Source organism: Aotus nancymaae, unplaced genomic scaffold (assembly GCF_030222135.1).
Source record: "Aotus nancymaae isolate 86718 unplaced genomic scaffold, 86718_ANA_hifiasm-v0.15.2.pri h1tg000041l, whole genome shotgun sequence".
NCBI lineage: Eukaryota > Metazoa > Chordata > Mammalia > Primates > Aotidae > Aotus > Aotus nancymaae.
In genome coordinates, this window is record NW_026988455.1 from 8,633,739 (window position 1) to 8,656,252 (window position 22,514).

A 22,514-nucleotide genomic window follows, 5' to 3' on the forward strand; every position below is an offset into this window, starting at 1 on the left:
TAACAGGATGATGTTGGTCTCATAAAATGATCTGGGAAGGATTCCTTCGTTTTGGATTGTTTGGAATAGTTTCAGAAGGAATGGTACCAGTTCCTCTTTGTATGTCTGGTAGAATTCTGCTGTGAACCCATATGGACCTGGGCTTTTTTTGATTGGTAGGCTGTTGATTGCTGCCTCAACTTCAGCCCTTGTTATTGGTCTATTCAGGGTTTCAACTTCTTCCTGGTTTAGGTTTAGGTTTATTATGTTGCAGTTGTTATTTTGAGACCATTTTGAGGGGTTGGCTCAGGGCTCATTGTTAGCTGTTATCATTATGTTATTTTTCAAAGGCCGTTCCAAATACCTCCTTCTTCAGGAAGCCTTCCTGAACTATATCCTAAGGACTAATGACTGAAAGGCGCTCTTCCTCCTTTGGTCCCCAAAGTAGTATCTACACCTATCATGATTTTGCTGGCTTCTTGTCCTGGGATAGAGATGTCTGAGGCCCCATTATCCCTAAACTTAAAGATGCTGTAAATGCCTTTAAGGCAAAAAGGCCATGGACATTCCCCAAGGGTCTGAAGTACAACCCATTCTGGTGTATTTAATGTGTATCTTTTTGGTTCTACGTGTCTTTGGGAGTCTGTTATTTGATGTAAATGCATTTGTAATATTTTTATTAATATTGTCTTCTAGGTCTTATTTGGTTTGGTTGTTTACTTTTTCTACCTAGCACCAGGTGTTTAAATCCATACTGCCATGAATACACCGGGTCCTTTGTTTTGAGAACTGCACAGCGCTACATTTTATCCACCTGCTCTCACAATGAAGGGCGCTTAGATTGCCTCCAGCTCCCAGCACCCACAGCCACGCAGCACCTGACATCTTCCCACATGTCCCTTTGTGGGCCTGCAAGAGAATTTCAGAGATCTATATCAAGGAGCTGGATTTTAGGGTTCACCTTAATTTCCCTCATTACTGCCAGACTGTTTTCTAGATTATTTTCTAGTAGCCCGTGAACAGCCACAGGCTACTCATGGCAGCTCGACAGCTCCATATTGTCCGCTGACATCTGGCATTATCAGGCTTTTTAATTTTTGCCAGTCTTAATGGATGTAAGTGATATCTCATTGTCATCTTTCTGAACACTGATAAATCCGACCATCTCTTCATATGCTTGCAGACCTGCTGAAGTTGTGCTTCCTCAAAGCCCAGCTCACGTCCTTGGCGTCTGACTTTCTGCCCAAGGCTCATCCCTCCGCCCCAGGCGGGGAGAGGAAGGTGAGCCTGCCAGATGCCTTGCGCGCCTCTATCTCCAGGGTCTGGGAGGCTGGGCGAGCTCCCGCGGGGGAGGCTGGGTCAGGAGCACCTGCGGAACTCGGCGTCGGCCGCGGAGCGGTGGGCAGGTTAAGGGAGCAGGAGGAGGGACCTGCATCCCCGTCCAGGACTGGGGTGGCCGCTGCCGCCGCGCTCCTAGCAGGCACGGTGAGGGGTCTGAAGGAGCGACCGCCCCCTCCCCTCGGCTCCCCGGGCCCCGCCCCCGCGGACGCGCGCCACACGCACCGCGGCACCAGAGCGCGCAGGGGCGGCGTAGCGGCGGGATGCAGGAGGAGCTGGCGTGCGAGACCGACTGCTGTGAGTCCGTCGGGCCGGGGGACGGGGGCGGGCGGAGGCTGAGAGGACTCCCGCATCCGTTCGGGGAGTGCCAGGGATGAGGTTGGCGCCCTGCGAATGGCCGCCTTCGACTTGGGTGTCTGTGTGGTTCTGAGCGGAATGGTCACTGGTCCGCGCGCCGGGGCGAGGGGACCTAGCCTGTGCGTCTGGGAGTCGGGGGTGTCACCCGCCAAGTGAGCGGGGCGCTCGGGGGGAGGGGCAACAGCTGAGGAGAGGTTAGCTACAAATAATAAAGGTAATAGCGATCCTTGACTGCGTGCTGTACTTCGTGCGCCAGGCCTTGACCCAGGAGAGGCACATAATTTGATCTTCGCTGTGGCCATATGGGTAGGATAGTTTATCTTCATTTTGCAGATGAGAAACTGAGGCACAGGGTGTTTAAATGAGTTGTGCCAGGTCACACAGCCATTGAGTGGTAGAAGTGCTGAAGGCCCCAGCTCCCCCGGAAGGCTGGGGCTGGAGAGCGGATGGAGACCACATGGGATGGGGCACACTCTCAGAGGAGAGGAGCCTGACTGGCCACAGGTGGGACGAGGGTGCTTCTGAGCCTCCCTCAAGGAGTGTGCCCAGTGCCAGGGCCTCTAGGCCGGGCAGCAGCGTCTGTGTGGGTATCAGCTGGCCTGGGGCAGATTTGGCTGCACTGTCGGAGAGAGGAGAGAAGGATTGTGTCGGTGAATGCACTGTGAGTCTTCGATTCGGAACCCTGGCCGAGCCCTGACAGCTGAATCCCGCGGCTCTCCCTCAAATGCCTATCATGCAGCCCACGGGATTCCCTTGAGACCTATAGTGTGCAAAATGCTGGCACACTGCATCTAGTCAGCTGAGGGATGTGTTGGGGGTGGGGGTGCTCCATCAAGATGCTAATTATTTCAAAGTAGGTACATGGTTCTGCCTGGGGCAGAGAATCGGTGGTGCAGAGGGTCAGAGGATTTGCGGGGGCCTGTAAAGAAAGTGTAGCAATGGAGCATTGCAGTGTGTAGCAGAGAATTCTGGGCAGAGGACCCAGCATGGGCAAAGGCTCAGTCAGCTCAGGGGTATCAGATGTGGCTGGAAAGAGGGTGCCTAGGGCGAGGTGGATGGAAGAGATGAGACTGGACTTGATTTCACTCTAACTTGACCTTCTCTGGCCTGGCTCTCCACAGTGTCTGCTGGCTTCCCACTGGGACACCTGGCTGTTTGCCAATACACATCAGGCCAGTCCCCCTAAGCTGCCACTAAGACAGAGGGTGCCAGCTAGGAAGGGACCTATACAGATCTCTTTCTTCACCCTTCCCCAATTTTACAATGGAAGAAACAGACCTGCAAGGGGGATGTGACTAGCCCAGGATCCTGCTGCTGGAAAGTGACCGGGCAGGTACTAGAACCCAGGCCTCTGTAAGCACACACTTGAATTGGCAGCTCTTTTTGGCTACCAGAATTTGACCCTTTGCCTTGGAGGAATAATAGTGATGATGATGGTGCTGCTGGTGGTGGTGTGGTCATTATGTGCCAGACACTGTGCCAGGGGCTTTTCATATCTCATTTCTAATCAATATGTTAATCTTGTAGGGACGCTCACACCCCTGTTTTGAAGATGAGGAAACTGCCTCAGTCACACAGCTAGGAAGTGGTTCAGCCAGAGTTGAACCCAGGACTGTGTGATTGCCCCCTGGGGTAGCAACTCTGAAGTCCACAGGTTGTATCCCTGAAGCCCCAGAAAGACCAAGATCCTCTTTCACACCTGGAGAAGGCTGTGTGGAATTTATCCAGAAAAACAAACTGCATGGCAGGCTGTCTGTCACCTCAGTGCCTCTTAGCCTTCCCTACCAAGATGCTCGTCACCTGTCCCTGGATACACAAAGGGGCTGGGTTCAGACATTCATACTGGACCAAACATGGAAGCTGTGGGGTCACTTGCCCTGCAGTGACTATGCAAAGGGCCAGTAAATATTTGTCCTCTGTGCTAGTATGTGTGAACCCTTTGGGAGAGGGGACAGGTATCTATTCATCTGGGGATTGTTGGTGTCACTCATACAAGCAGAGATTTTTTTGTTTTTGTTTTCTTTCTTTCTTTTATCTTTTTCTTTTCTTTTTTTTTTTTTTTTTGAGATGGAGTCTTGCTCAGTCACCAGGCTGGAGTGTAATGGCGTGATCTCGGCTCACCACAGCCTCTGCCTCCCTGGTTCAAGCGATTCTCCTGCCTCAGCCTGCCTCGCCTGTGGTGGCGCATGCCTGTAACCCCAGCTACTTGGGATTACAGGCATGCACCACCACACCTGGCTAATTTTGTATTTTTAGTAGAGACGGGGTTTCTCCATGTTGGTTAGGTTGGTCTCAAACTCCTGACCTCAGGTGATTCACCCATCTTGGTCTCCCAAAGTGTTGGGATTACTGGCATGAGCCACTGTGCCCGGCCTGTTTTTGTTTTCTTTCTAGAGACAGGATCTCATTCTGTTGCCCAGGCTGGAGCGCAGTGGTGCAATTATAGCTTATTGGCAGCCTCAAACTCCTGGGCTCAAGCAAGCCTTTTGCCTCAGCCTCCTGAGTAGCTGGGACTACAGGCAAGTGCCACCACACCTGGCTAATTTTTTTTAAAACTTTTTTTTGTAGAGATGGGGGTTTTGCTTTGTAGCCCGGGCTGGTCTCGAACTCCTGGCTTCAAGCGATCCTCCTGTCTTGGCCTCCGAAAGTGCTGGGATTGCATGCATGAGCCACCATGCCTGGCTCAGAAGCAGAGTTTTGTGGGTTTCTCCCTGTGCCCACCTTTGGGCCTGCTGTGAGCTGTGGGTGGACCCTTCCTGTTCTGTCATTCTAACATAATGATTAGAAATGAGACATGAAAAGATATGAGGATGGAGACTAGACATCCTCACAATCAAGAGCCGTCAGGATGACGGTAGCATGGGGCTCCCGTGGGATGCCATCTGGCCTGGGTCCTTCTGGCTCAGACACTAACCTGCAGTCTGACCTTGAGCCCAAAGCTATGTGATAGGGGTTAGCAGGGGGGGCTCTGAGGTTCCCTTTAGTCTCACACTCTGTGCTAAATGTACAGCGATGGGGGTGAGAGGAGCACAGAGAAGAGAGAGACCGCAGAGAAGGAAAATTGTTGGCCTCCGCATGGGGAGGTGAAAGCTGGTTAGGATTTGGGCAAGAGAGGTTGGAAGAGCCTCCCAGCATGTTGGGAGGCTGAGGCAGGCAGATCACTTGAGGTCAGGAGTTGGGGACCAGCCTGGCCAACATGGTGAAACCCTGTCTCTGCTAAAAATATAAAAATGAACCAGGCATGGTGGTGTATGGTTGTAATCCCAGCTACTGAGGAGGCTGAGGTGGGAGAATCCTGTGAACCTGGGAGGCAGAGGTTGCAGTGAGACAAGATTGTGCCACTGCACTCCTGCCTGGGTGACAGAGGGGTTGGAAGAAGGGGTAGAGGAACAAGGAAATGGAAGGCACAGAAGTAGGGTAAACATGCCTCTGGCCTCACTCAGCGCTGGCCTGCAGTAGGTAGCTCAGTAAATCCTGGCTGTTTTCTACACTAGACTGCACCATGGAAAAGGTGGTTACTGACTCCGGAGGGAGTTCATTTTATTCCTTCCCCAAGAACAGCTCTCGGGAGGGCACGTGAAACTTGGATAATGGGGCACATATTTAGGCTGCCGTGGATGGCCTTGCTCTCCTCTCCCATCTTCAGGGTTTTACCACGTCCTGGTTGTGTGGCTGCGGGGTGAGTTAGTGAGGAAGAGCAGCCTGTCTGGGGAGGACCCTGACCTTGAGAGAGAGGAGGGCCATGCCGCTCTGTCCCCGTTCCCAGCTGAAAGACCCCCACCCTGGAAATGTTCAGGAGTGGGAATGGACTGTTTACCTCTCCTGTCTGCAGTGTGGGGGATCCTTCCCCTCATTATGCACCCCATTTTCTCCCCCTAGTGCTTCCTCTGGAGAGGCAGCTCCATGAGGCCGCCCGCCGGAACAACATCAGCACGATGCAGGAGTTGATTGGGAGGAGGGTTAACACCAGGGCCAGAGACCACGTGCGTAATGGGCTCCTCTGAATCCTGGCACCTGGGATAGTGTCATGATAATGCCAGTACACGGAACAGTTCATTTGAGCTACAGGCAGGCACATTGGCTGTGTTAACTTGGACAGAGGTTCAGGCTCTGTCCTCAGGGCCTGCATTGTCTCCAGGAATCTGAGGCTTAGAGTGGTTGGGCCCCATCCAAGGTCAGGGTTAGGATTCCAAGCCAGGCTTGAGCAATTCCAGAGGTCAAACTATTAACTTCTGGGACCCATCTGAGAGGTATACGCAAGGAAGGGAGGTTAGAGACAGGAGGGCCAAGGTCAAAGATCGGCAGCCAGAAGCTGGCAGATGGGCAAAATAGGAGGATAGACATTACACAAAGCATCCCACACACAATTCATTCCCTCTGTGATAAGTTGTCATAAGAGTGTGTGCAGGAGGGTAAGGAAAAGCCTCCCAAGGAAGTGGCTTTTTTTCTTTTTCTTTTTTTTTTTTTGTGTGTGAGATGGAATTTTGCTCTTGTTGCCCAGTCTGGAGTGCAATGGTGTGATCTCGGCTCACCACAACCTCTGCCTCCCAGATTCAAGCAATTCTCCTGCCTCAGCCTCCCGAATAGCTGGGATTACAGGCATGTGCCACCATGCCTGGCTAATTTTGAATTTTAGTAGAGACGGGGTTTTCCCATGTTGGTCAAGCTGTTCTCAAACTCCAGACCACAGGTGATCCGCTTGCCTCAGCCTCCCAAAGTGCTGGAATTATAGGCATGAGCCACCGCGCTCAGCAGAAAGTGGCTTTTTTTCTTTTTTTTGAGACAGGAACTCACATCACCCAGGCTGGAATGCAGTGGAGCAATCACAGCTTACTGCAGCCTTGACCTTCCAGGGCTCAGGTGATCCTCCCACCTCAGCCTTCCCAGTAGCTGACTATAGGCATGCACCACCATGCCAGGCTAATTTTTGTATTTTTTCTAGAGACAGAGGTCTTGCTATGTTGCTTGGGCTGGTCTCAAACTCCTGGACTCAAGCGGTCCTCCCACCTCAGCCTCCAAAAGTGCTGGGATTACAGGCGTGAGCCACCTCACCCTGCTGGAAGTGGCATTTTTGAGGAGCCAGGTGAAGGGTGGTGTTCCAGGCAGAGGGAATGGCATGGGCAGAAGCCCTGAGGAAGGAAGGAACAGCTGGGCTCCAGAGAGGGGACGTGGCTTGCCTGAGACCACACAGAAAACTCGTGCTTCCTTTCATTGTCCCCTCATAAGCTGAAAACTACAGATGGGAGAAGCGGGCGCAGGGGACACAGGCCGGCTTCCCCCAGGCCTACTTGGATGAAGTGATGAACTGCCTGAGAATGAGGTGGGGCATCAGACCCCTTCAACCCTGTTCTGAGAGACAGAAGGGGACAGAACCCAGGCACTCTGGTGCCTCTCAGGGACTTGGAGGATAATCCTTGGCCACACGGGGCTGGCTGCCCAGCAGGGAGAACAGCAGGAAAAGGCCTAGAGGTGGGAAGCTGCTTGGCATTTCTGTGAAGCAGTGGTGGGCAGCCCCAGAGCATGCAGAGCCTCATCATCCCCCGGGTTAAGAGTTTATCCTGAGAGCCACAGGAAACTGTGAAGAGTTTCAGGAGGGGACAGATGGGTCCAGTCATTTTACTATGTTGGCGTTGGTGGCCAGGTAGGAGAGGAGCATGGGGCAGAATGGGGCTGGGTCCCCAGCCAGCTGGTCACCAGAGCCAGCAAAGACCCTTCCAGCCTGCAGAGCAGCTGTCCTGGGGGAGTGTGTGGGAAGTGGTCCAGGCAGCCAGGTGGCAGCTGCACCTGACAAGTGTCATCTCCCTCTGGGCAGGTTGGCAGGGTGGCCCTGCACTGGGCTGCAGGTTCAGGGCACGAGCAGGCTGTGCGTCTGCTCCTGGAGCACGAGGCTGCTGTGGACGAGGAGGATGCGGTAGGGGCCCTCACGGAGGCACGTCTGTGTGTGTGTGTCTTTCTGTCTGTCTCAGGGTGGTGGGGGGCACTGGAGATCTCTCTGGGTCTATGAGCCGGTTGCTGAGATTGCTGCTAAGATGCAGACATTCAGGTGCAGAGTGGCAGGGAGTCAAAGGGTTCAGGCGCCAGGGACACCACACTGATTCTGTTTTCCTCCTGTACAGTAATGAAGAGCTTTCCACTCTCAAAGGCCTTCTGGTTATCTGAGAGCCTTTTCAGTCCCTCATGATGCCACGTGAACAGGGAGAGGGCTGTAGAACAGATAATTGGGTGGATTGATAGAGGCCTGATTAGCAAAGGCTCCAGGAGGAAAGTCTCTCATGATATGCCACAGGGCTCTGCCCTGGATAACACTTTAATCAAAGCCTTGGATAAAGACTAATAGTTTTAGTTAACCAACTGGCAGGCAGTGTATTGCTGAGAGAGAGCACTGAAGAGTAATGGGGTCTACAAAATTATTTCTACAGGTTTGGGAAATGGGCTGAATTTAATAATGACATTTGAAAGGGATACACTTACAGCTTTGTCTAAATTTAAATTTAAAAAAGGCTGGGTGCTGTGGCTTACGCCTGTAATCGCAGCACTTTGGGAGGCCAAGTAGGTGGATCACTTGAGCCCAAGAGTTTGAGACAAGCCTGGGCAACACAGCCAAACTCTGTCTCTACGAAAAATATAAAAATTAGCCAGTCTTATAACCTGGTGTCTAAATAAATAAATAGATAAAAATTTTAAAATAAAAAAAACTGGCCAGGTTCAGTGGCTCACGCCTGTAATCCCAGCACTTTGGGAGGCCGAGGAGCACTTTGGGCGGCCGAGGAGCACTTTGGGCAGATCATGATGTCAGGAGATCAAGACCATCCTGGCTAACACAGTGAAACCCCATCTCTACTAAAAATACAAAAAATTAGCCAGGCATGGTGGCATGCGCCGGTAGTCCCAGCTACTTGGGAGGCTGAGGCAGGAGAATAGCTTGAACCTGGGAAGTAGAGGTTGCAGTGAGCTGAGATTGTGCCACTGCACTCCAGCCTGGGGGACAGTGCAAGACTCCATCTCAAAAATAAATAGTAAATAAATAAATAGGTAAACCTCCCTGCAGTGACTTAATGGTCCACAGAAACAGTTTTCTTTGCTTTGGCTTCTCTCTGCTCCCAGGCCCCACCATGTGGGGGCTTGATTACTAGTTGGGGTTGAGGTGAGGCAGCAACCCTTACCTCTCCATTCCTCAATCCTGTCTCCTCCCTGTGCCTGCTTAGGTCTCATGTAGGGATGCCTTTAGGAGCAGACGTCTAGGATCCTTAGTCTGAGCTCCCTGGTGAAACACTGGAGCCTCTTGCATCAACTATTTATACCTACAAAGACCCTCACTATCACCACTGTGCTGTTATGTCTTCCTTCAGGGGTTTAGTAAGAAAAGATGCTATGAGGGAGAACAGTAAGAGGGGGCCCTTTTAGAAATCCTCTCTGTTGGCCGGGCGCAGTGGCTCACACCAGTAATCCCAGCATTTTGGGAGGCCAAGGCGGGAGGATCACCTGAGGTCAAGAGTTCAAGACCAGCCTGGCTAACATGGTGAAACCCTGTCTCTACTAAAAATACAAAAATTAGCCGGGTGTGGTGATACACGCCTATAATCCCAGCACTTTGGGAGGCTGAAGTGGGTGGATCACAAGGTCAGGAGTTCAAGACCAGACTGGCCAACATGGTGAAACCCCATCTCTACTAAAAAAAATACAAAAATCAGCTGGGCATGGTGCCTCGTGCCTGTAATCCCAGCTACTTGGGAGGCTGAGGTAGGAGAATTGCTTGAACCAGGACCCTGGAGGTGGAGGTTGAAGTGAGCTGAGATTGTGCCACTGCACTCCAGCCTGGGCTACAGAGCGAGACTCCATCTCAAAAAAACAAAAAACAAACAAACAAACAAAAATAAGAATCCTCTCTGTTTCTTTTGCAAATGGCAATCAATAACATTTTGAAAAATAAGACAGCCTGGTGGGCTTGCCTGCTGTAGTCACGGGGTTCAGGAGATGCTGGAGAAGGGACATCCTGTTGTTGGAGGAAGGTCTCTAGTGATATGCCGCAGGACTCTGGCCTGGACAGTTCCTAGGAACTATGTATGTGGGGAAAGCTGGTTTAGGACCGTGATGTATCCCAGGAGACCCCGCTGTCAGGAGGCTCTGGCTCCCATGGCTCTCCCTCCCCCAGTCCTGAGCCTTCACTCTTTTTATTTTCCTCTCTCTGGACTCTGTCTGTGCTGGTTCTTTTTCCTCCCTCCTGCACCCAGCCCACAGTTGCTGATTTTCTACCAGGAGCTGAGCTCTGAGCCAGTGCCGGGTCACCTGGCCTCTTTGGCTCTTCTTAAGGCCAGCTGTAGACCCTCATTTTTTTTGTTATTGTTATATTATTTTTAATTAAAAAAATATACGCCCCCATCTTGGGTGATAGACCCTTATTTGAGGCTGTATGCTGGGTCCGACACCTTCCCTAGGATTTCAGGAGGAAGAACTTAAATTCTTGTGGTCCCTGCTGGCTCTTCCTTCCAGCTTCTGGTCAACTTTTGGTGTCCTCTTGAAACTTTGCAGATCGTCCTTTGACTCCACCCTGGCGTCATCCCAAACATGGTTTCCAGGGACTCCATTTACACAAGGCTTGTGGTGTGGGATGGCTTTCCAAACTGGGAAATAGAGGGGACCTACGTCACACATGAACACAGTGTAAAAATCCTGAAATCCCTTCTTTGACATTCTGCTCTTTAAAGGCCCTTAGTCCTTTCCTTGTTTTGTCCCCAGCCTCTGCTCCCCTCCTCTCTCCAGTGCTGTCCTTGTCTGCAGTGCCTCCCTCCTGCCTCCAAATTCCCGCCTTTTTAAAAAAAAATTTTTGTATTTTTTTTTTTTTTTTAGTAGAGACAGGGTTTCTCCATGTTGGTCAAGCTGGTCTTGAACTCCCAACCTCAGGTGATCTGCCTGCCTCGGCCTCCCAAAGTGCTGGGATTACAGTCCTGAGCCACCGTGCCCAGCCTAAATTCCCACCTGTTTCTAAAGCTGAGCAGTGAAATTCTCTTTGGATGCTTGGGAGCCTGCTGATCAGTGAGTCCCCTCTGGGTTTCACCTTTTATCTCAACCCTTTGTCAAGGCTTTTACCCAAACACAGTTCCCTCCCTAAGAGGAATTCTGGTGCCAGCCACTAAGACCTCTTTTCCTGGTACCCCTCACAAAGGCTCCTAGTGGAGCCACACCCAAGGAGGCACTGCAAAAAACCATTTCCAGGATCTGGCTGACTCTTGATGTATCCCTAGAGCTGAGTTTGGAGGCCTGGGGGTGCTCTTTACAGAGAAGAAAAGACTCCAGGGAGGTGGAGGCAAGTGCAGAGCCCTCCTACAGTGAAGGTCATCGAAGGGGCTCTGGGGACCCTGGAACACTGTGCAGATGTCGAGGAGGAGCATCCTGCAGACAGGCGTGGGGCTGCCCTTAGTGGAGGCATCGATATATTTTCAGTTGCTCCAGAGGGTTGGTGGGATGGAAATTGCAGGAGTTCAGATTTCAGTAGAGCTCGAGGAGGCATTTGTTTTTCTTTTTTGAGATGGAGTTTCGCTCTTGTTCCCCAGGCTGGAGTGCAATGGTGCGATCTCAGCTCACCGCAACTTCTGCCTCCTGGATTCCAGTGATTCTCCTGCCTTAACCTCCTGAGTAGCTGGGATTACAGGTGCATGCCACCACACCCAGCTAATTTTGTATTTTTGTAGAGACGGGATTTCTCCATGTTGGTCAGGCTGGTCTCGAACTCCTGACCTCAGGTGATCCACTTGCCTCAGCCTTCCAAAGTGCTGGAATTACAGGTGTGAGCCACTGCATCTGGCTGAGGAGGCATTTCTAACAGAAGCCAGTGTTTGACTGCAGTGGTGTCTCGTGAGGTGGTGTGGTACTGCAGATTTAAGCTATCTGCCTTGAAGATATTCTATGGGATATTTATTTATTTTTGAGACAGGCTTTTGCTCCGTCGCCCAGGCTGGAGTGCAGTGGTGCAATTTTGGCTCACTGCAACCTTTGCCTCCCGGGTTCAAATGATCTCTCACCTCAGCCTCCCAAGTAGCTGGGGCTACAGGCATGCACCACCATGCCCAGCTAATTAATGTTTTTGTAGCGATAAGTCTCACTATGTTTCCCAGGCTGGTCTTGAACTCCTAGGCTCAAGCAATCCTCCCACATTGGCCCCTCCCAAAGTGCTGTGATTACAGGCATGAGCCACCATGCCTGGCCTCTATGGGAGATTTAAACAGTCCATTCTTAAACACCAGTCCAGGATAAGGTCTTCACCAGTCATAGCAAACCAGAAAACAAAGACAATGTATTTTTCATGAAGCTACGTTTGTTTTTTGTTTTTTGGTTTGTTTGTTTTTGAGACAGGGTTTTGCTCTGTCACCAAGGCTGGAGTACAGTGGTAGGATCACAGCTCATTGCAGCCTCTACCTTCTGGGCTCAAGTGATCCTTCCACCACAGCCTCCCAAGTAGCTGGGACCACAGGGGTGTGCCACCATACCTGGCTTATTTTTTAAAAAATGTCTATAGAGATAGGGTCCCTTTATTTTTCCCAGTCTGGTATCAAACTTCTGGGCTCAAGTGATTCTCATTTCAGAGTGTTGGGATTACAGTTGTGAACCACCATGCCCAGTTATGAAGTTTTATTTGTCAAGAAAATATTCTAAGATTGGTTCCTTACAAATTTTTTCTTTTAAAATGGCCTTTCTTTATGAAATGGTGATGAGAATAAATGGCAGACATTTCTTAAAATATTAAATAAAATTTTTTGATACAAAGTCTGGCTTTGTCGCTCAGGCTGGAGTGTAGTGGCACGATCTTGACTCACTGCAACCTCTGTCTCCTGGATTCAAGCAGTTCTCCTGCCTCAACCTCCCAAGTAGCTGGAATTACAGGCACACACTACCATGCCTGGCTTATTTTTGTGTTTTTAGTAGAGACAGGGTTTCACCATGTTGGCCAGGCTGCTCTCGAACTCCTGGCCTCATCTGATCCTCCCATCTCAGCCTCCCAAAGTGCTGGGATTACAGGCATGAGCCACTGAGCACAGCTGGCACCTGTTTTATTTTTAAGTTTCATTTAGCAAAAAATAAATTCAAAAAGTTTGCAGCAGTACATCAGCCTCTATTTAAAAAAAAAAAAGTCCTGGTCTTTAAATTCCTAAAGCTTGGAGCTCCCTGGACTGAGTGGCACTTACAGTCCCTTCTTGTTGTATGGTGTAGTCATAAGACACAGGCCTAGCTGGCATGGCCACACCTCCCCACATTCTTCTCACTTCCTCTATGTCCTCTCCCCCAGTTTGGGATGAATGCACTTCTCCTGTCTGCCTGGTTCGGCCACTTACGGATCCTCCAGATCCTGGTCAACTCGGGGGCCAAGATCCACTGTGAGAGCAAGGTAAGGCCTCTGCTGGCAGCCCCCTGTCCCCTCAGCTCCCCTGGCCCCGGATGCACAGGTCTGCCTCCACCTCTGTATCCCACCCCAGCTTGCCCCTCCAGCCTCCCCACCTGCCTCTGCCTGTCCATCTTTCTTCTGCTCTCTCCCACCTCCCTTTCCTACTTGGTGAGTTGGGACAGTCCCCAGCCCTCTGGCCGGCCTCCTTATTGACAAGAGAGGAATCAAAGTAACTCCCTCAGAGGGTAGTTAGGAAAATTAAATGAGAAGGAGGTGAGATCTCCTCCAACCTCCTGCCAGACCCTGCACGCCTGGTGCTCAGTGAAGTGGGGTAAAAGCAGCAAAGCATAATTTACCAAGTGTGGTATGGCGGGCGAGTTACTCTATCACCCTGAGCCTCAGTGTTCCCCTGTGGAAAGGGGGATGCTGGTACCCACCTCGGAGCTGTGGGAGAACGAGGGCACATTAGGAGCCTGACATCTGCTCGCTGCTCACCAGTGTGCACTGTGGTTTGAGGGAGCAGGGCCCCAGCAAGTGAGAGTGCCTGGAATCCCTCCACGGTGTCTTATCTTTTAGGGTGTTGGTGGCCCATAGGAAAATGCAAACATTTCGGGGCCAAATCCCTTCAGCCAGGAGTTCTCACTTGGGTTCTTGGAGAAAATTCAGGGGACCTATGAATTTGGATTGGAAAAAAAGTGCATATTTATTTTCGCTAACTTCTTGAAAATTTAGCATTTTTTTCAATGATGAAGGTAGGTTGTATTAGTACTCGTGACTTTGTCACTAATAGAAAATGTAGCTATTTTCATATCACATGGAAGTTTTTGCAGTTATCTTAAAATACTCCTTACACTTATCATTACTTTGAAATTATGGAGGTAATTATTAGACCCTTCACTAGATCTTGTTGTTTAACTGGTCAGTAGGGAAGTACATGTGTTACTGGATTGAAAACTTGGTTTGTAGTATTTTAATAACTTAATTTCAATATAATTGGTTTCCTTTTACGGTAGGCAGAATAATGGAACACCAAAGATATCCATATCCTAATCCCTAAAACCTCTGAACCTCCAGAACCTAATATGCCAACAGGAGTTTGTTGGATATGATGGGATGTGTGTGAGGTGTGATGAAGGAAGCCGGGGTTGGAGCGATGCGAGCCACTAGCCAAGGAATTTGGGCAGATTCTAGAATCTAATAAAGGCCAGGAAACAGATTCTCCCCAAAAGCGTCCAGAAGAAAGCCAACCCAATTTAGACTTCTGACCTCCAGTATTGTAAAATAATCAACTTGTGCTCTTTTATACCATGAAGTTTATGGTAATTTGTTATAGCAGCAATATGAACCATTGTAAGCCTGTGTATTTGATTAATAATTTTTTCCTGTATAATTTATTTTTTGTATTTAAGTAAATATTCCGAGAAGGGGCCTATAGGTTTCATCAGATGTAAAAGGGTCGTGGCACGTAAGAGATCTGTCTCATGCCATTGTTAGTATCCTGCTGGCAGTGGTGGGAGTGCCCCTGAAAGTGTTTGAGTTGGAAAATCCATCCCAGAGAAGCATGCCCCTACGCCATGGGTCATAAGATCTGAGCTGGAGTGTGGGAAGAGGGGCCAGCAGGAGGGTGCCTTGTGAACACACCCAGGTTCAAGCCCAGGGTTCTGCTGTCTGGTCCTGCCGGCCTGGCCTGGCTTGTCCTTGGAAGGGCTCGGTGGCCCTGGGGAATCTAGTGGCTGTCCTGATGGAATATGCTGTAAATGGAGTGTGAATGAGCCTCCATGTTCTAGAATGAGGGAGGTGGGGTCTTGGGTGTATATGGCGGGTGAGGTTCTAAGTCATGGACTCTTCTAGGTAAGCAGAGTCCCTCTATATTTGTTTTCTGTTTTCGGTAACAAATTACTCTAAAACTTAAAAGTATCGAATCTGAAAGTAACTATGTATTATTATTTTCCACAATTCTGTGGTTGGCTGGCAGTTACTCTGGTTTTACCTGGGCTCACCTACAAGGCTGCAGTCAGCAGGTGGTTGGGCTGGGGGCTGGCTGGCCCTGGAGGGTCTCACTCATGCGTCTGGAGCCTCTGCAGGAAGGGTTGGAACGTCTGGGATGGTGTGGCTGGTTTCTCCAGGTGGCCGCTAATCCTTGGGGAGGCTAGCACAGACTTCCTTATGTGGCTGCCTCAGGGCAGCAAAAGAGCCAGAGTGGAATTGGCAAGGGCTCTAGAGGCCAAGGCTGGAAAGCCACGTGGTATCACTCCCATTGCATTCAAAAGCCTGTCATAGGACGAGCAGATTCTTGGTAAGAAGAGTAGCACAATCCTGGGGTGCAGTTCCAAGGGCAGGGGGAATAGATGAAGCCAGCTTTGCAAATGATAGACCCCATTCTTCCTTTCAATCTCTTGTTCAAGGTCTTGCCCAAAGGGATTTACCCCACATGTAGATGCCACAGGCCCAGTCCTGCTTCTGCCCTGAAGCTTTCGCCTTTCCCTGCTGTTCACATAGCTCTACCTTGCCAGGCATTGGTGATATTTACAGTTTTACTAAACTACAGACTATAATAAGATTTCAGGCCGGGCGCTGTGGCTCAAGCCTATAATCCTAGTACTTTGGGAAGCCGAGGCAGGCGGATCACGAGGTCAAGAGATCGAGACTATCCTGGTCAACATGGTGAAACCCTGTCTCTATTAAAAATACAAAAATTGGCTGGGTGTGGTGGCGCACACCTGCTGTCCTAGCTACTTGGGAGGCTGAGGCAGGAGAATCGCTTGGACCCAGGAGGCAGAGGTTGCAGTGAGCTGAGATCACGCCACTGCACTCCATCCTGGGTGACAGGGCAAGACTCTATCTCAAAAAAAAAAAAAAAAAGAGATTTCAGCAGTTTTTCCATTCATACTCTACAATGCTTTAGTCATCTTGTCTCCTTAGTCTCTTCAATTTTGTGATGATTTCTTAGTTTTTCCTTGTTTTCTATGACCTTAACCCTTTTGGAGAGTAGTGGCCAAGTATTTTGTGGAATGTCCTTCAATTTGGGTTTGTCTCATGTTTTCCTCATGAAAATCATCAGTCCAGGGCTGTGGAATCTGGGAAGAACACAAGAGGGAAGTCCCCTTCTCATCCCTTCATATCAGGGGGTCCATGATACCGACATGAAAGACACATATTGAAAATTTATACTCACTGAGATTGGACAACTGTCAGGATGTGAAACACTGTTCTGCTGACTTTTATGACCCATGGATGGGTTGCAAAAAGGACTTTAAATAATCTGACCTTAATGCAAGGCAGTAGTAGAAGCTCTGGGACATAAACAGGATTTGCGAGCCTCCCTTCTGTTGCTTCTAGGCTCCAGAGACCTTCTTCCTGTCTACCCCCCAACCCAGGCCACTTTGGAGCCTCTACTCCCTGCAGACCACATTTGCTTTTTTTTTTTGATGCAGTTTCGATCTGTCGCCCAGGCTAGAGTGCAGTGGCACAATCTTGGCTCACTGCAACCTCCACCTCCTGGGTTCAAGCAATTCTCCCACCTCAGCCTCCCGAAGAGCTGGGATTACAGGCATCTGTCACCACGCCTGGCTAATTTTTGTATTTTTAGTCTGCCCGCCTTAGCCTCCCAAAGTGCTGGGATTACAGGCGTGAGCCACTGCACCTGGCACACATCTGCTCTTAATCTGCCCTAGAAGGTTAGCAGGTCATTTCCTAGTGACATACACTGGTCACTTAGTCACCTGCTTCTTCATTAGCAGCTGTATCAAGGGAGGCAGATGCCTAGAACCTTCTTAACTGTTCTGGAGGCTACTAGTGCTATATACGACCACATGGTACATGTTTGAATTAATTTTCAGTTGATAAAATACTTTTTCTGTAGGTCCAGTCCTCTCAACCACCAACTGAGGTGGTCAGGGATTATGATGCTAGTTTGTCCTATGTGAAAATGGAGGCTCAGGCTGAGCACGGTGGCTCACGCCTGTAATCCCAGTACTTTGGGAGGCCAAGGCGGGTGGAGAGGTCAAGAGATTGAGACCATCCTGGCCAACATGGTGAAACCCTGACTCTACTAAAAATACAAAAATTAGCTGGGCGCGGTGGCGCGCACCTGTAGTCCCATTACTCGGAAGGCTGAGGCAGGAGAATTGCTTGAACCCAGGAGGCAGAGGTTGCAGTGAGCTGAGATTGCGCCACAGCAAGACTCTGTCTCAAAAAAAAAATGGAGGCTCAGAGAGGTGGCAGTAACTGACCCAAGACTGCAGAGCTGAGGAGTGCTGGAGCTGGGATTTGAACTTTGGCATCCCAACTCCTGCCAGCCCCTCTTAGGCTGAGTGGGCAGCAGAGTGGGTTATCCCTGGGGCCCATTCATCATTTTCAGTGTTGAGTCCATGGGGAGGCTGTGCTCTGGGTCTCAAACACTCACTGTTTGGGAGACTAGCAGTGTGTGAGAAGGGCCTCCCTTCGCAGACTGCAGGGACCATCCTGCGCTTGTTTCTAGGATGGCCTGACCTTACTGCACTGCGCAGCCCAAAAAGGCCACGTGCCTGTGCTGGCATTCATAATGGAGGACCTGGAGGATGTGGACCTGGACCATGTAGACAAGGTGAGAGCGTCTCAGGGCTACTCATCATTCCCATTGTGTGTGTGTGGGTGCTCCTGGGGCCACTCTTGCCCACTGGGCTTACCACATTCCTCGGGTGCATCCTTTGATCTGTGGGCAGACTGCAGCTGGCCTGGGGAGCCATTGGTTGGGAAGAGGTGTTGGGGTACCAATGAGCAAAATACAAGCAGAACACAGTTAGGTACCACAGAGATGCCCTGATAAAGGATTAGATGGGTTAGAAAAGGGAGGCATTGCTTCTGCTTCCTGCGAGGACAGGAATGGGCTCTAGTGTGAGTTTGAGGGACTGTAATCTTAGAAGGCAAAGTCTGATGGGTGGTTGGGGGTCCCTCCGGAGACCTTAACCCCTAGTCTCAGGAATGTGTTTATTCATTGGGCAGCAAGGAGGGACCCCACCAAGTGGCTCTTGCTGGGAAGTTAGGTCTGGGCTTTCCAGGGAGGGTGTGGGGAGGCAAGGGGAGAGGACAGTGTCTGGGCAGGAGAGGCCACTGCAAGGCCAGAGTGGTTGGGGAACAGTGGGCAGGTGGGCAGAGGCAGGTATGCCCACTGACAGAGCGAGGAAGGTTCACACCCCTTCTCCTCCTGGCCAGCTGGGGAGGACAGCATTTCACAGGGCAGCTGAGCACGGGCAGCTGGATGCTCTGGACTTCCTCGTGGGCTCTGGCTGTGACCACAGTGTCAAAGACAAGGTACTGTGTCTGTGAGGTTCTGGGATCCTGACCAGGGTGCCAAACTTGCTACCTTCTAGGCTCTGGCTTCTCACCTGTGTCCACGTCTGACTCCCACTGTGCTGGAGGGGCATGTGGGCCAAAGATGAGAGGGTATCTAGTGTTCATCCAGCAGGTCCTTCACCAGCATGTGCCATAGGCCAACCCTACGCTACAGGTTGGTGGCATAAAGATGCCCAAGACACCATTTATCTCTTTTTTTTTTTTTGAGATGGAGTCTCTCTCTGTTGCCCAGGCTGAGCACAGGCAATGGCTTGATCTCAGCTCACTGCAACCTTTGTCTCCAGGATTCAAGTGATTCTCCTGCCTCAGCCTCCCAAGTAGCTGCGATTACAGGTGCACACCACCATGCCTGGCTAATTCTGTATTTTTAGTAGAGATGGGGTTTCACCATGTTGGTCAGGCTGGTCTCAAACTCCTGACCTAGTGATCCACCTGCCTCCTGACCTAGTGATCACACCTCAGGAGAGCCGGAGCACTCGGCCTCCCAAAGTGCTGGGATTACAGGTGTGAGCCACCACACCTGGCCCACACCCGGCCCACACCGTTTCTTACTTAAGGAACTCAGTGCCACAGTCATAGTAAGGATCTCTGATCCATCGTGGCTGGCTAGGGTGGCAGATCTAGGTGGTTGGTAGCACTGCCTGGAGTGGGTTGAGCAGGGCTGTGATCTACTGGGGTTGTCTGTTGTTGGCAGATGTGGGGAAGTGTCGGGGGTGGTAGCCACACAGCTGCTCTGCTATGGTTATGGCAGGAATAGGATGGAAGCACAGAGGAGGGAGCATATCATTCAGGGCTTATGAGCAGGATTTCACCCAATTGAGAGGGGATAAGGGACGGGGACCGGAAGGTCTACTCTGCAATGACTCTTATCATTATACCCTTGTGAATCATTAACAAAATATGTTATAGCAAATTCTAAACAATGCCTTCAACAAAGAGATAAACTCCATTATTAATCTTCTGGTTAATGTGCTTGGCCAGGATAGAGGGAGTTCAGTGTATACAGAAGTGATAGAGAGCTCACACACAAAAGCACTACAGGGTGTTGGAACTGGAAGGCATCTGAATTCAGCCTTCTCGTTTTACAGCTGTGGAAACTGATACCCAGAGAGGGAAATGCCTTAGCCAAGGTCACACAGTGAGACAAAGGTAGAGCTCAATTTGGAACCATCATCCTAATGCATAAAGCTGTGCTCCTGCCTTTACGAGGCTGCCTCCTGGGGCACTGACCCCCTTGGGTTCTGCACCGAGTCGATCCACACTCACCCTTCTGGGCTGAGCAGGTCCTGCTGTGTGCAAGGCATTGAGCCAGGAATTGGGCATACAGAGAGAGGAGAGGGCAGCACCTGCCAGGACTGGCTTACCCAAGAGGCAAAATGATCACACCTCAGGGCCCCAGGAGAGCGTGAGCACCAAGAACAGAGAAAGAAAATACAGCTTTGATGAGCTTCTCCAGAATCTTGCAACCAGAAATTCTGCAAAGAAGCTTTTAAAATTGCATACCCTTGTTAAGTTTTGCATTTTCAGGATAGGAGTGTTTTCATTTTCAGTTTCATCTGGGGAGGGGGCACAGTAAGGTTTTCAAGGCCTGCTAAGGGGGATAGACCTCTTAGAGTCAGTAACAACAGAGGTCACGCCATATGTGCTCTAGAATGATAGGGAGGCTTCGAGAGCCCAGAGAGAGTGATGAACTCCACTTGGAAGGGCGAGGTTTGCTGTCCAGGCCTCACAGAGGTGGAGATGCTGGACATCCCTAAGGTGGAGGCGAGAGGGCCCCAGGCCCACACCAAGGCTGCCTTCTGCCCAGCTCTCCTGCCTCCGAGCCCCCTGCCCTGCCCAGGAAAGTGCGAGTGCCCGTCAGGCATCCATGTGTGCCACTTGCAGCTTCAAATGACAGGACATGGATATTTATAACCCAGAAGGAAGAGGAAAGCCCTGCCATGGTCTCCTCACCCTGCTAGCTGGAGGCACGTGTTGGCCCTTCCTGGTTCACCTGCTTCCTTCACGTCTCTGAACACAGAGATTTCATGCTGTGACTGCATTTCCCACCGCTGGTCCCGGCTCGCAGCAACCAGCCTATAGGCGCTATGTGTGTCTGCAGAGAAGCTGGCAAGGAGGGGAAGACAAAGCTGTTGAGGGCTTTTAAGAAATATTTTAAAATTTTATTATTTTTAGCTGAATTCAACTTTTTTTTTGAGACAGGATCTTGCTCTGTTGCCCAGGCTGTAATGTAGTTGCGCAATCACAGCTCACTGCAGCCTCAACTCCCCGTGCTCAAGCAATCCTCCTGCCTCAGTCTCTCCAGTATCTGGGACTACAAGCATGCACCACCCCATCTTGCTAATTTTTGTATTTTTTGTAGAGACAGAGTCTCACTGTATTGCCCAGGCTGGAATTCCTGGGCTCAAGCTATCTGCCCATCTCAGCCTCCCAAAGTGCTGGGATTGCAGGTGTGAGGCACTGTGCCTGGCAGGGAGATCCCTTTAAAGGACAACCTCAAGCAGGAAGACCTCAGCAGGGGCCACTTCTAATACAAAGTATGTTGGGATCTCTGCCCTGCCCAATGCAGCTGCTTCTCTTGGCTATGTCACTGTCACCTTTAGACTTTCCAAGTGCAAAGCAACTCAAGTTCCAGAGGACACATGTCAAGCTCTCTATATGATCACCTGAAGACCCTCCTACATTACTGACTCATTGAACACTCTACTGAGTGTTGGCCATGTGCCCCAGGCCCTATTCTAGGCACTTAAGGAAACTTTAGAGAACAAAATAGATGCACAGCCCTGCTCCTGTGGTGCTTATGTTCCAGCAAGAAGAGTCAGACATGTGGAACCAACCCAAATGCCCATCAATGATAGACTGGATTAAAAATATATGGTACATATACACCATGGAATACTATGCAGCCATAAAAAGGAATGAGATAATGTCCTTTGCAGGGACCTGGATGAAGCTGGAAGCTATCATCCTCAGCAAACTAACACAGGAACAGAAAACCAAACACTGATCTCATTCATAAGTGGGAGCTGAACAATGAGAACCACATGGACACATCACATACCAGGGCCTGTAAGGGGGGTGAGGGGAGGGAGAGCATCAGGACAAATAGTTAATGTATGCGGGGCTTAATACCTTGGTGACCGGTTGAGAGATGCAGCAAACCACCATGGCACACGTTTACCTGTGTAACAAACCTGCACGTTTTGCACCTGTATCCCAGAACTTAAAGTAAAATTAAAAAAAAAAAAGTCAGACAATAAACACTAAGTGCACAGTCGGTGACAGTGTGTTGGCAGGTGATCTGTGCGGTGGGGAAAGGAAAAGCAGGGCAGGAAAATAGGCTCAGGAGGACAGAGGTAGGGTTTGCAGTTTCAGAATGTGGGCCGGGTAGGCCATGCCACTCAATGAGAAATCAATGTCTCACACACAGACTTGAGGGGGGCGGGTGACTGAGTCAAGCAGCTGCCTGGAACAGCATGAGCTCATGGGAGAGTTGCTGGGACCTTGAGCAGTGAGAAGAGATGGATTTGGGGGACCTGAGGAGGGACTGGTTTCAGATGGGTACATGGAAGGTAGAACTGGTTTTGTTTAATTTTTAAGCAATGTGCCTGCCTTAAAGTGTAACGAAAGAAAGACCAGGGCCTGGCCCTTGAACATGCCCCTGGTTGTAGTTTTGGCACAGTTCTCAGGCGCAGGGTGGCACCCACCCAGTGTGCATGGCTGCAGCTCATCGCAGCTCTGTGATTCTGGGGCTCTGTGGTCTACTGGCCTCTCAGGAGCCCTTTTTCTGACAGGAGGGGAACACAGCCCTTCACCTGGCTGCTGGCCGAGGCCATGTGGCTGTGCTGCAGCGACTTGTGGACATCAGGCTGGACCTGGAGGAGCAGAATGCGGTGAGTCACCACTTGGGGGATGCGGAGATGTGTGACCCTGGCTTGCTGTCTGCCTTCAAGGAAGCCTCAGCCCATGGTGAGGAGGCTGAGGGCATGATCTCACACTGAGAGTCCACTAGGGAATGACAAGCGGCAGCACTGAACTCCTGGCTTAGTGGTGGCACTTGGCATGATAGATCACCAAAGAAGTGAGACAGAGAGTGTTTGTTCAAGGAAGGGAGAAGTCGCCATGGACA

At 50.5% G+C, this 22,514-nt stretch overlaps 1 protein-coding gene across 2 annotated transcripts in view; it reads left to right on the forward strand.

The window, feature by feature from the left end:
- Positions 1 to 1,569: 1,569 nt before the first annotated feature.
- Positions 1,570 to 22,514, forward strand: part of ANKDD1A (ankyrin repeat and death domain containing 1A) — a 46,701-nt gene continuing 25,756 nt past the window's right edge. The window contains exons 1-7 of one of the 2 annotated variants that reach the window (XM_064361420.1): positions 1,570 to 1,614; positions 5,554 to 5,657; positions 7,487 to 7,585; positions 12,956 to 13,054; positions 17,532 to 17,636; positions 18,245 to 18,343; positions 22,180 to 22,278. In XM_064361420.1, the coding sequence (XP_064217490.1) occupies positions 1,581 to 1,614; positions 5,554 to 5,657; positions 7,487 to 7,585; positions 12,956 to 13,054; positions 17,532 to 17,636; positions 18,245 to 18,343; positions 22,180 to 22,278 (639 nt within the window). In that variant the 5' untranslated portion in view covers positions 1,570 to 1,580. The remainder of the gene's footprint in view (positions 1,615 to 5,553; positions 5,658 to 7,486; positions 7,586 to 12,955; positions 13,055 to 17,531; positions 17,637 to 18,244; positions 18,344 to 22,179; positions 22,279 to 22,514) is intronic. The other variant, XM_012443126.2, reaches the window with a different exon arrangement.